Source organism: Terrapene carolina, unplaced genomic scaffold, assembly GCF_002925995.2.
Source record: "Terrapene carolina triunguis isolate 2854851 unplaced genomic scaffold, T_m_triunguis-2.0 Scaffold580, whole genome shotgun sequence".
NCBI classification, from domain to species: Eukaryota; Metazoa; Chordata; order Testudines; family Emydidae; genus Terrapene; species Terrapene triunguis.
Window position 1 is genome coordinate 3,253,007 of NW_020664931.1, and position 14,454 is coordinate 3,267,460.

General features: G+C 38.3%; 1 protein-coding gene across 1 annotated transcript in view; it reads left to right on the plus strand.

Moving 5' to 3' along the window:
- Window positions 1-14,454, plus strand: part of ADCY2 (adenylate cyclase 2) — a 480,497-nt gene that overhangs the window by 322,566 nt on the left and 143,477 nt on the right. The window contains exons 5-7 of the mRNA XM_026659125.1: window positions 216-364; window positions 1,967-2,078; window positions 7,363-7,490. Of these exons, the coding sequence (XP_026514910.1) occupies window positions 216-364; window positions 1,967-2,078; window positions 7,363-7,490 (389 nt within the window). The remainder of the gene's footprint in view (window positions 1-215; window positions 365-1,966; window positions 2,079-7,362; window positions 7,491-14,454) is intronic.

The window sequence follows — 14,454 nt, forward strand, 5'->3', positions numbered from 1 at the left end:
TTGATATTATTTGGATATATGTGTGTGTTCCTCCATCAGGTATTTCAAGTGGCTAATAACCTTTGTAGCCCATCCTAAACAAGCATACACACTTCACATAGTTATTCAAAGCTTATTTGCAGTAGTGAACGTGTAACTGAGTTTTGCTTTTCACACTGTTCCAATTTTGTATATAAAAATACTGGACCTTTTAAAAACAATTTTTTTAACTCCAGGAACGTCTTCTACTTTCTTTACTGCCTGCTCACATTGCCATGGAAATGAAAGCTGAGATTATTCAGAGGTTACAAGGCCCCAAAGCAGGCCAGCTGGAAAATACAAACAACTTTCACAATTTATATGTCAAGAGGCACACCAATGTGAGGTATTGTACTTTACTACCGTCTATAAACCAGGTCAGCAAAGCATTGGGGGGGGGGGGGGGGGTAGAGTGTGGATGGAAGGTGGTTTTACCATGCTTTTTAACCACTTAAGTTTTGGTACAAAAATATTGTATTTGATCAAATTTATATTTGATCAAATTTGATCAAACGCTTAACAACAGATTCCTTGTTGCAGCCAAGCATAGCTATTTTTGGAATCAACTCAGAGAACTTTATAGAAGTCATCCTCTGATTTACATTAGAATGGGCTTTCCTCATTGATCCTGATGTCTTCGTAAAGTTTCCTAATCTGTAGTCTTTCAAGTTGAAGGGCCAAAGTCTGTGTGAAGTTACTCTGAATTTCCAGTTATGTCAGTTAGAACAGAATTCAATTAAGGCTTTTAGCAGAGCATAAATAGAAATGGCTTTAACATAGACTGAGTGCTTGCGGACATATTTACAGATTCTGCTGCAAAATCTGATGATTTATCAAACTCAGCATTTCTAGAATTTATGGGGGGGGGGAAGTTGTCTCATAACCCTTGTGTCAAATTAAAGGGGTTGTACTATGGCTCCTATTTCTGGAGACAGAAAATAATAACACAAAGAACTGGGTGAATAAAAGAAATCAGGTCACTTACTTAGATACCTGAATGTGAATTTTGGAGCCTGACTTTAGACTTCTATTTGTGAAAATGTTAATTTATATGATATTCTCATCTTCTTAGCAATTTGCGGAAAGTGTTAGATAAGATTAGATAATGTCTGTGTTTTTTATCCTGGATTGCTTAAAAGAAATAGGTCATAAACACTTGATACATATCTAAAACCTATAGCATTCAATAAGCATGAAATCAATTGGATTTATATAAAGTAATAGGTATCTATCAACATTACTTTAAAATATCCTTTCTCTTTAACCATCCTGTAGGTCCTCAGTTTTTAAGAGCTAATACAAAAGTCAAGTATCAGAGGGGTAGCCGTGTTAGTCTGGATCTGTAAAAGCAGCAAAGGGTCCTGTGGCACCTTATAGACTAACAGACGTATTGGAGCATGAGTTTCGTGGGTGAATACGCACTTCGTTGGATGTCATAACTCAAAAGGAGGAAGGGCTGAGTTAACCTTGTCAAAATTCAAATCTCTGAGTTAACATAAATCTACTCAGCTAACTTCAGAGAAAATGACCCTTTTTTGTTCATTATAGTAGTTTTACAGATTATATAATGAGAAACCTGAAATATATTTGAAATTAAAGTTTTAATAATTATTTCCAAACCTGCTGCTGGAAAGATCTGGATCCTCTAATTAGACACAACAAAGTGTGCCCATGAAAGAAGCATAGTATGAACTAAGGAATAATTCTGTGAAGAATGTGTGATTATGTCTCAGTGCAATGGCATGTCATTGCCTTGTCACACAAAGTTGAAAAAAGATTTTTAAGGAGCTGTGAATAAATAGCTGTGAGCAGCACCTTGATTTATGCATATGGGCCTGATTCTGCAATGTGCCGAGCACTTATTTTTGGATTTTGCTTAGGGGTAAATACTTCTTTATTCTAAAGCTAAGGAAACTGATAATCAAGAGTGTTTTCCTTTCCTTTGTAGTATTTTGTATGCTGATATTGTAGGATTCACTCGGCTGGCTAGTGACTGCTCACCTGGAGAACTGGTGCACATGCTTAACGAGCTCTTTGGCAAGTTTGATCAAATTGCAAAGGTAATTATCTGCTAGGGCTTTTCTCATTTCTGCTACAGCTGTTTATTATTACTGTGCAATGCTTTCCTCATGGGAACTCTACACTTTCCTCTTGGCAAGGGCACAGTCTTCTGGGCAGCAATGCTCAGGCTTTAAGCAGGAGAGTGAACTGAAACCACATGGAGATTCTCCAGGAGGATAAATCCTCTTGCACTAATGAGAACAATGTTTCTTCTTTGAGTGATTGTGTAGTGCACTTCAGTTTGTGCATGTGCTCCATGCACTGGACAGTTTTTCTTTAGCAGTGTCCGTGTGGTTTGCACAGGCGTCCCCGCTTTCCTTATGCTTTGTAATGAGGGAATAAATGAGGCTGCTGGACCACCGCCATCTTAGTTCCTCATTACCCCTCATGGACTAGGATGCAGCTTCAGTCTGTGTGCTGACTTCTACTTCATAAAGAGTTTATAAGTGTTTATAGTTTCTTAGTTAGTTTTTAATATAGTTAGTTAGGAATTAGTTTAACAGGGGTACGGTTCCTTTCCGCTGTAGTTCCCAAGTAAAACTAAGCCACCTAAGGAGTTTCAGCTCCAAAACTTCCTCATGGAGTAGGGCATGAAGGTGGGTGTAACCTATGACTGAGGAGACCCACCTCTAAGTCAGCCTGAAGAAGGTAGGAATGCTTCTACTGTCCTGTGCTGCTCTAAGATCTCTGTGCTCTCCACTCCCACCTCTGACTATGAGATTGGAGAGCAAAGATAGGGCAGAAATGGAGAAGGGAGATATGAGTGATCCCATAAGGACAAGAGGGAAGGTTCCCCATCCAAGCCCTCTAAAAAGAGGCAGAAGTTGTTTTAATTGGAACGTTGAGAGCTGCACACCAACTCTCCCTCTGAAGCTGCACAAATCCTCTGTTTTTTTTCCTCCCTTTAAAGGCTTACTTTCCAACTACCTATCTGCCTAGACAGAAATCATGCCCAATAGATGGGTACAAGAGGTCATCTTCCAGTTCTCTTCCCTCTACAGCCCCCACCTCCTTCTCCCTTCTCTTTTGGGGGCCCCTCTCATGAGAGCATTCTTCTGCAGGAGGCAGACTTCATCCTTGAGTGGAGGGCAATAGAACTAGTGTCTTCTACAGAAAGGAGTTCTATTTGAGGTAATTTCTCATCCATGTGAAGACATGGGGATAAAGAGCAATTCTGGACTTGAGAGAACTGAACAAGTGCATCTGCCGCCTAAAGTTCATAATGATGACCCTGTTCTCCATTATCCTGTTGCTGTAAATATAATGTAAAGTCCATTTATTCATGTCTGAATACTGGAGACATAACAGAAATTTTTGAAGCATTCTTGATTCATTGCTAACTTCACACACTCAGCAGCTGACCTCCCAGTGATCTGCCACACTCCATTTATCCATCTCCTTGTTGGTGATCTCCTACTATGATGACCTGCTACTATTCCTTCTATGATAACTTTCTTGAGATTATTTCCATCTCTACCCCTGATGTGCCCAAACTACATAAGTTTGCACCTGTAGATTTCCAAGAGTAAGTCCGCTTCTCTCCAATAATATTTCTAACGTAAGCATTCATCTTTTCCATCCAGGAGATAATACAGAAGTCTTTGACAGCACCACATTTTAGAGACTTAAATTTTCCTCTTGTCAGCAACATTAGTTTCCCAGGATTTTACATATGTATGTTGCTGTGAAAAAAATGAAGCTTTCCACCAGTCAAACCTTCATACATTTCAAGATGCCACAGGTTTTCCACCCTTTTGAAAGAGAGTCTATGGCTGAGCAAGCCATCCCTAGTTTTTTTCAGATTTCCTTGGAGCAGCCTCGTTGGTTGGATATGGATGATCCCAGATAATTAAATTAATCTACTTTGGCAGTTTTGAGCATGATAGTTTTCATTTTATACCAAAGTTCATTTGCATTTTTCTCTTCTTTCACCTTTCGCAATGCCTCAAACCCATTCTTGACAGAAGTCATGGAATTTTTGTTAATTCTGGACAAGTCCAGATGCAGTGGTCATGCTGAACATCTTACCTTTTTAAGTTTTAACTTTATTTTTGAAGCTAATGGTTGATGGTCTGACCTGCAGTCTGCACTCGGGAAAGTATTTGTCCATTGGCTGCTCAATCCCCAGCATCCCTTTATCATTATTTTATTATATCATTTAATGTATTGTTATTTGGTTCTTAATCATGCCATTGGGTGACCTCCAAGTATAGAAACATATAGAATGTTGCGTGAAGATGGTGTTTGTAATGACCAGATGATAAAAGCAGCAAAATTCAAATAAATGCCTTTTTCTCCCATTTTATAAACCAAGACCATGGTTTCCCATTACTTCTTTATGAGAGCTTTCCACTCCTACTTTTCTGTTCAGATCTCCAGTTAAGAGGGTGATGTCTTTGCTTGGCATTTTAATGAGTGTCACTTCAGTCAATGAGAAGTCATTGATCACAACAGCAGTAAGTGCTATCATAGCGGCTAAACCTGTACAGTCAACACATTAACTCACTTTGTTTGAAGGCAAATTTTAATGATTCTGTCTCTGAATTATATCCAAGCATACATTTTAATGTCTCTTTGGATAATATAAATGAAACCCTCTTTTCTCTCACTGTCTTGGATCCTGCGTAGTACACTGTATCCCCATCCATTTTCATTAAATGAAAATCAATGGGGATACGGTGACATGTATTGTAATGTCAAATACAAATACATGTCACAAACATGAAAATACATGTCATGGACATGTTGCCGCTTCCAGGGAGCCACCTGAGGTAAGCGCCACTCAGAGTCCACATCCTGAACCTCCTCCAACCCCCCAACCCCTGTCCCATCCCTGAGCCCCCTCCTGCACCAAAACTCCCTCCCGGAGCCTGCACCCTGTACCACAACCCCCTGCCCCATCTCTGAGCCCCCTCCTGCACTCTGAACCCCTCATTTCTGACCCCACCCCAGAGCCCATATCCCCAGCCAAAGCCGTCACCCTCTCCCGCACTCCAACCCCCTGCCCCAGCCTAGTGAAAATGAGTGAGTGAGTGCGTGATGGTGGGGGAGAGCGAGCGACAGAGGGAGGGGGATGGAGTGAGCGGGGACGGAGCCTCAGAGAAGAGATCGGCCTTGGGGAAGGGGTGAAACAGGGGGCAGGGCAAGAGTGTTCGGTTTGGCAACCATACTGGGAGCTAGTGTTAGAGAAGGAGCTAAGATGGTGGCAGTCTGGCAGTCCTCTTTATTCCCCTGGTGTAGAGCATGAGGAGAGAGGAGGGCGCTTACACAGACTGCATAGCTGCTGCTAAAGAAAAATTATCTGGTGCTCAGTTTATGGAGCACATGTGCAACTTGAAGTGCGTTACTCATAGTGAAAACATATTTTAAAAGACTTGGGTTACTACAAGGTGAATAAGCCATCCTTACAATCTAAGGACGCACTAAAGCACACGCAAGTGGACAATAAAAACAGAATGTTGACAGTCCTCCCAGAACAGCTTTATTTAAATTAACAAGGAGTAAAAAACTGAAAGTAGAAAACTGAAAAATATGATCAAATAACTATTGTAAATTAACTAATAGTACAAAACGCTGCAAGCCAACCTTACTTCCAAATACCCACACTGAATGAATCCCCCTTACACAAAGACTAGCTCCCAGTGGTGTAGAGTAGAGGATCATTCTTTTGTGTGTTTGCACAGCACCTAGCATAGCAGGGCCCGAATCCAGGCTTTGGCCACTAGGCACTATGGCAATACACATGCACATGTCCTAACTCAGATACCAAACACTTAGTTACAAAAACCTCAGTTTTAGGCCAGCTTGTAGATGGGAGGGCCTGGAGCTGTGGGTGAGAGGTTCCAGTGATCGGGGAGAGGGTGCACAAGCAGCAATAATATGAAATGAAGAGCTATCAGGATCTAATGTGCCTCCTATGTAAGAATGAGATGCTAAATCATGTCATGAGGTTCCACAGATCTGCTCACTGTTTTCATCCTCTTTGCTCGGGGAAGGAATTCAGATGCTTCCGAAGAGAGCAAAATCATAAGAATATAAGAATAGCCATACTGGGTCAGACCAAGGGTCCATCCAGCCCAGCATCCTGTCTGCGACAGTGGCCAATGCCAGGTGCCCCAGAGGGAGTGAATCTAACGGGCAATGATCAAGTGATCTCTCTCCTGCCATCCATCTCCACCCTCTGACAAACAGAGTCTAGGGACACCATTCCTTACCCATCCTGGCTAATAGCCATTAATGGACTTAACCTCCATGAATGTATCTAGTTCTCTTTTAAACCCTGTTATAATCCTAGCCTTCACAACCTCCTCAGGCAAGGAGTTCCACAGGTTGACTGTGCGCTGTGAGAAGAACTTCCTTATATTTGTTTTAAACCTGCTGCCCATTAATTTCATTTGGTGATCCCTAGTTCTTATATTATGAGAACAAGTAAATAACTTTTCTCTTATTCACATCTATCCTTCTAAGGGTTTCTCCTGTCTTGGTCTATGGCCTGACGTTTTATCAATAGTAGCTTCAGCTCTTCCAACAAATCATTTGAGAGACTTGATGATAAAAGAGCAAAAATGACTCATTCAGTCAAAGTATCATTGAGTTACCATACTATCATGATTTCTGCTAAAAAAAATTGAATAGGAATGAATAGGATTTTCCCCTCATTTTATTCATATTATTTATTTTATTTTACTTTTATAAATATTCAGACCTGACTGGACTCTCATGAAGTATGTAAAAGTGCCTTACTAATATGGCAGACTATTTTCTGACTGGATGAATCTTAATACTGTTAAGTATTGATAGAAAGACTCTTTATATTGCCTTAAAGGAGTTCAGAGGTGTAGGAATATAATTTTGATTGTTAAACCAAGGAAGCATTTAGAAACATTTCCACAGTGTCTCAAGTATAGAAGGCTTCTAATTACAGGCATGTCCCTGAAAGGTTGCTCTAATTTGATTGTGGACATATATTTTTTTAATTTAAATTTATAAATCTCAGTAGCCAAGTAATACTATATTCACATGTTATAGACTATGCCCTTTTCTGGTTTCACGTGCGAAGGAAAGTGGGTGAGAGAGACTAGGTTGCACATTATTCTCTAACAGCCCTTTTTAACCTACTTAGAGAGATCCTGTTCTTCCTTAACAAGATATCTCCATTGTAATTACCGATATATCATTAGATGTAACATACATCATGATATAACATACATCCAGTCACTAGTCATTTTGTTTAAGTAATTTGTCATGTGACTATCTTCTCATTGATTTTGCTTTTTCCTTCAGGAAAATGAATGTATGAGAATTAAAATCTTAGGTGATTGCTACTACTGTGTATCTGGACTACCTATATCTCTTCAGAATCATGCCAAGAACTGTGTGAAAATGGGATTGGACATGTGTGAAGCCATAAAGTAAGTGCAGTGACTTTGTAACTGGACAATATTTTTCTGTCAACAGTAAAAATGTCATTCGTTTCCATCTGCAGTTCTGCTTTTGGTTTATATATTTCAGTAGCTCTGTGTTCATGTTTCAAGTCCAGATCCAAAATGGCAATCTTGACTCTGTCTGCAACAGCCGAAGGTTATTGAAATAAGTTGTGTCAAGCTAAGGATATGGTCCCATCATTGTATAAAGTATTAGTTAGACCACATTTGGATACAGTGTCTTGTTTGGGTCACCTTTTTGGAGGAGTGGTTTAGTTATTTGGCCAACAAAGATGGTGATGAGAATGAAGGGGATTACAAATGAGGACAGATGGACTATGACAAATCCAGTGAGACAATACACAAGGTTCTTTTAGTCCAGCTTCATAGTAGGCACACTTTTTAAATTATTATTACCGATAATAATTAAATTCCTGTTATCAGCAATTGCTGTTAAATATTTCTGTTATCAGTTATTCACAATGAAGCTTTTCCGGGCTGGTTAAAACAAACAAAGGATTCCCATGGTTAGAGTTTTAAACTAAGGGCCAGATTCACAGATGCACTCCAACTGCTTCCGCACTGCTCCAGCAATTCAAAACATCTGTAAAAACACCTAAACTGGCAGTTATACTAGGTTTATATCAGCTTTACTTAAACAGAATGCTCAGGTGGTATTAGTGAATCTGGTCTACATGAGATTGCTAGTCCGGTAGCAAGGATTTTTAGTAAATCTGTCAATTTGTGTATGACTGGAGAATAGGTAAATCATACCTATATGTAAGAAAGAGGAAAAAGCTTTAGAACACATTCTGAAGGAACTAATAGTTAAATTAATGGATGTAAACTGTAAAGAGTATGTATCACAACATAGATTTACCAAAGGTAGGTCATACCAGACTAACTTAATATTTTTTTCTTTAAGAAAATATCTGATTTTTTACATAAGGGAAGTGTAGTAGATCTAATATATTTGGACTGCAGTAAAACATTTGATATTGATAGTTAAATTAGAGAAGATGGAGATTAGTGAAAGAATTATAAGTTTGCTAAGGAAGCGGCTAAAAGGGAGATAACAACAGGTTGTGCGAATAGGAGAATTGTCACAGGCTGGAGAGAGGTTACTAGTGAAGTTCCTCAAGGATTGCTCTTGGGACAAATCTTCATTAACATTTTTATTAATGACCTTGGCACAAAAAGTAGGAGTATGCTAATGAAATCTGATGATGACACGAAGTTGAAAGGCATCAGGGCAGTGGAAGATCGGAATATTATGCAGGAAGAATTGGATGATCTTGAGGAATGGAACAAGGAGTCTGGTGGCACCTTAAAGACTAACAGATTTATTTGGGCATAAGCTTTCGTGAGTAAAAACCTCACTTCTTCGGATGCACTTTCACTCTATGCATCCGAAGAAGTGAGGTTTTTACTCACGAAAGCTTATGCTCAAATAAATCTGTTAGTCTTTAAGGTGCCACCAGACTCCTTGTTGTTTTTGTAGATACAGACTAACACGGCTACCCCCTGATACTTGAGGAATGGAGTAATAGAAATGGGATAAAACGTAATGGTAAAAAGTGCAAGGTCATGCACTTAGGGACCAATAAGAATTTCTTGTATAAGCAGGGGGTTCATCATTGGAAAGTGACAGACGAGGAGAGAGGCCTAGGTGTGTTGGTAGATAACAGGCAGTCGATGACCCACCAGTGCCATTGCTAATGTGAAAAATGCAAATGTGATCCTAGAATGTAATAGGCAAGGTATTTCCAGGAGAGATAGGGAAGTATTTAATTCTGATTGTTGGGGTTGGTGTGAGGGTGGCTGCATGGTGTTGGTGGCCTGGGACTAGATGATCTAGTAGTCCCTTCTGGCCTTAAACTCTATAACTCTGTGAATTCCAAAGCCTTTCTTTGGACTAGTACAACAGCTTTTGTTTTTTGATTCGGAACTGGTAGAGCCATTCTGTCTTGGATGGACATGACTTTCCTGGGCTTGGAGAGTCTGGGGTTATGACAGCATCTAATGAGGAGATGGGCCTACCGGCTCATAGGTTAAGGTCTCAGTAGCCAGAATTGAGTTTGGAAAAGGCTACTTCTCCTGTAACGGATAGATAAGAAATGAAAGCTGTGTGTCTTTAACAGACCACTCCTTTAGTTGAATGCATGTTACACACGAAAGAGTCTGTGTTAAGAATATCTCTTTTAATACAATTGAGTTAGGAAAATAAGTGCTAGCTGTTGATATGATTGTTGCTTTTGTTTTCTTAGATGTAGTTATTTGGTAGGTATGGTGAGGTTTTGTAAAGTTAACATTTACTTTTAAAAACCTGGTTCATTTTTACTCTTTTTATTATTATTTACTCTCTAAGTATTTAGGCTAGGATTTTCAAAAGAGTCTTGTGCACCTAATTCCTGTAGGCTCCATTGAAAAGTCAAGCCTTGGACTTGTAGATATCCTGAATAATATCTTTCTTTCTTCTTTTAATACGTGGTTGCGCCATTTATTCTTTGAAAGAATAATTAGAACTGGGAATAAGGGAATCTAAATGTAAAGTGATTGAAATTTCAGAGAGATTACACTTAGACCTGAGAATTTTATACAAGAAAAATAAAGATCAGGGTGGATTGATATAAATTAAAGCGATTTAAATCAGCAAGCAGGAAACCTTTATTTAAATCATAAGTTTTAATTGTGTTTTGCATTTGTACTTTTTAATTATTTTCCTAAAGAAAGGTTGAGTCTCCTTAGCTAGTAACCAGGAAAACATACTATTTGCAGCTAAATATAATAGGGCTGTCAAGTGATTAAAAATTAATTTTGATTAATCGTGCAATTAAAAGATTAATTTTGATTAATTGCATGATTAATCGCACTGTTAAACAATAATAGAATACCATTTATTTAAATATTTGTGGATGTTTCCACATTTTCAAAAAATTGATTTCAATTATAACACAGAATACCAAGTGTACAGTGCTCACTTTATATTTATTTTCTTTACAAATATTTGTACTGTAAAAAATAAAAGAAATAGTATTTTTCAATTCACCTAATACAAGTACTATAGTGTAATCTTTTTATCATAAAAGTTAAATTTACAAATTTAGAATTATGTACAACAAATAACTGCATTCAAAATTAAAACAATGTAAAACCTTAGCGCCTACAAGTCCACTCAGTCCTATTTCTTGTTCAGCCAATTGCTCAGACAGACAAGTTTGTTTACATTTGCAGGAGATAATGCTACCTGCTTCTTCTTCACAGTGTTACGTGAAAGTGAGTACAGGCGTTCACATGACACTGTTGCAGTCAGCATCGCAAGATATTTACATGCCAGATGCGCTAAAGATTCCTATGTCCCTTCATGCTTCATCCACCATTCCAGAAGACATGCATCCATGTTGATGACAGGTTCTGCTCAATAACAATTCAAAGCAGTGCAGATTGATGCATGTTCATTTTCATAATCTGAGTCATATGCCACCAGCAGAAGGTTGATTTTCTTTTCTGGTGGTTCGGGTTCTGTTTTTTCTGCATCAAAATGATGCTCTTTTAAGACCTCTGAAAGCATGCTCCACACCTTATCCCTCTCAGATTTTGGAAGGCACTTCAGATTTTTAAACCTTGGGTCAAGTGCTGTAGCTATCTTTAGAAATCTCATATTGGTACCTTCTTTGAATTTTGTCAAATTTGCAGCGAAAGTGTTCTTAAAATGAACAAAATGTGCTGAGTCATCATATGAGACTACTATAACTTGAAATATATGGGAGAATGCGGGTAAAACAGAGCTGGAGACATACAATTCTCCCCCAAGTGGTTCAGTCACAAATTTAATTAACACATTATTTTTTGAATGAGCATCATCAGCTTGGAAACATGTCCTCTGGAATGGTGGCTGAAGCATGGACGTGCATATGAATGTTTAGCATATCTGGCACATAAATACCCTACAATGCCAGCTACAAAAGTCCCATGTGAACGCCTGTTCTCACTTTCTGGTGGCATTGTAAATAAGAAGTGGGCAGCATTATCTCCCTTAAATGTAAACAAACTTGTTTCCTCTTAGTGATTGGCTGAAGAAGAAGTAAGACTGAGTGGACTTGTGGGCTCTAAAGTTTTGCATTGTTTTGTTTTTGACTGCAGTTATGTAACAACAACAAAAAAATCTACATTTGTAAGTTGCATTTTCACAATAAAGAGATTTCACTACAGTACTTGTATGAGGCGAACTGAAAAATACTATTTCTTTTGTTTATCATTTTACAGTGCAAATATTTGTAATAAAAAATAATAATAAAGTGATGGTTTAACCAGCATCCGAGGATTCTCCTGGTGCATTCCTGAGGGAGTGTGGGGTATGATTGGGGTGTTCTTATCTCTGGCTTCCAAAATAGCTCTTGGGACAGACAATTTAGAGGATCGGGGAAATGCAAAGATGTCGTGGAGTCACCTTTGTCCTATCCCCCATCTTTCCTTAGCTTCACTGAGCACTTTTCAGTTATGACTGAGAGTCTTATCTTAAACCTGTTCATTCAGAAACTGAAGCTGGTGCAGAATGCTGCAGCCCATCTGTTAAGCAGAGATCTAATTGCACTATTTCAAGGTAGAAACATCAAATAAATGTACAAATTTAAATATCTGAGGAAGTGCTCTACTATTACAACCAAATACTCAGGGCCAGCTCCAGGTTTTTTGCCGCTCCAAGCAAAAAAATAAATAAATAAATAAAATAAAAAGGCCGGAGTGCCACCCCTTGAAAAGGGCCACCCCAAGCACATGCTTGGAACGCTGGTGCCTAGAGCCAGCCCTGCAAATACTTCAGTTCAGGTTAGTCTCTTTCTAGGATGTTTTTGGCACTTAAACAACTATTAATGTGTTTGTATACTAATTATGCTCAATAACTTGACAAAACTCACCACTAGTAATAAAGTCCAAATACTGTTTGGCAAGCTTCCAATATGTCACAAAATATTACACCATCTGGATGTCCAGATTTTTGGTAGTGGTCTGTGTGATTTGTTGCAACAGTGAATTGGACTTTGTTTTTAAAGATTACCCAGCTTTTTTGTAAGCTTCAGTTTCTAATTGCAATGTTTCTGCATCAGTTGCATTCAAAGAGTATCTATACATGGTATTAGCAACTACCTGGAACTTACCAGGTACACTCTGCCTATGCATTGCACCTGTCGTGCATAATACCGTTTCTATAGATTGTGTGTACCTGGTTTTAGCTAACCTTCAAGACCTTGCAATAATACTCCCCCTAATTCATAGTTACAGGCATCCACGCTTACTGGCATCACAGATGTAACTTAAGTTACTTAAGTATTGATTCTTGAGACAGTAAAATTCTTTCAATCTATTGGATACCTGTTCTTGTGGTATGCTCCAGTAGAGGTACCTGAGTGGGTATGTAGATGGATAGAATAGGAAGTGCTCTTGCATATCAGACATTCATTGAAGGGATGTAGCCTTTCTGAAAGGCTGGATTCATATCTTGTTACTTGGTGAATCATATAATATTATTTTCAGTACTGGAATGGAATCAGGAGGGTGCATTTCCTTAATGTTTTTTTTTTAAATCCAAATACAAAAGTGTGTCTTCCCCCTTTACATCACTTTCAGTTATTTATGGTACATCAAGTATTTATCTTTATTGAGCTTGAGACTTATGGACTTCATTGTTTCCAATGAAATATTTTGTTCATTGAACATTATATCATCGTGTTTCTCTTTTGTCATATACAAGAATACCATCCAATATTAGTAACTACCACTTCTAGGTGCAACAGGAACTCTGGTATTTTCTTTTGGAAGATCTTAAGTCCACTAATGATTCCATACAAATGTTTTTGGTAATAATACTGTCCAAATGTTGTGATACAATTGTTATCTGTATGAGAGAGACAAGCTGGGTGCGGTAATGTCTTTTATTGGACCAACTTCTGTTGGTGAGAGAGTCTTCTTCACCAACAAAAGTTGGTCTAATAAAAGATACTATTTCGCCCATCATCTCTTTCTAATGTCCTGGGACCAACAGAGCTACAACACTTCAAACGGCTATTTGTAGGAGAAAGAAATTATAAACCACACATTGGTTAAATAGTTTAATTAACCAGTGTTTAAAGCTGATAAGAAATTACAGAAAGCAAAATAAAGATGGTTAGGTGATAGAGTTCACAATATTAAAAAATAAACTCAAAATAGGAAGTTATAACTTTCAAGAGATAATAAATCAGTTCCCTAATTCAAGGTCTTATTACAGTCTTGTTACAAAGGGAAACTTCTGTACTTCTCTGGGCAGGTGATTTTGGTATCAGCATGGAATTGTGGATTCTTAAGTATTGATCCTTATTTACTTCCAACCAAGTTTATATGCCATTGGAATTATGGAACTGTTCACATCAGTTCAACCAAACAATTCTACAGTAGAATTTAAAAATTTAGACAAATAACTTAATTATCAAAGAATGTCAATTCAGTTCAAAATTACATTGGCCAAGAGATACTTATAGCCAACCTTTGCCACTTACACATGCACAAGGATATCACCCATTAAGCCCAAAACATAATATTTAGTTCTCTTGACCACAAAATCTGTATGATTTTTAGGCTAAATCTTTGAAACACTTCTGGTTTCTCACAATAATTTTTGCTGTAGAGAAGCCCAGTTTCCCATTACAGATAGTACTAGGCTTAGTTATGATGAGTTCCTCAATGCTCTCAACTCCTTATTGATTCAGGGTAACTTCTAGACAACTAAGACTAATCTTGTTAGCGAAATACAAATACACATCATACATATAATGTATTAGGAAGTGTGACAAAGTTCCTCCTCTATCTTGGTGGGTCCTGCGCTTATTGGCGGATTTTCTTGCCTCAGAGATTCACCATATGGGTTGGGGAACAGCCCAGAGGCCTTCCCCTCTGGAAGAACCCACAGTCCAGGTCA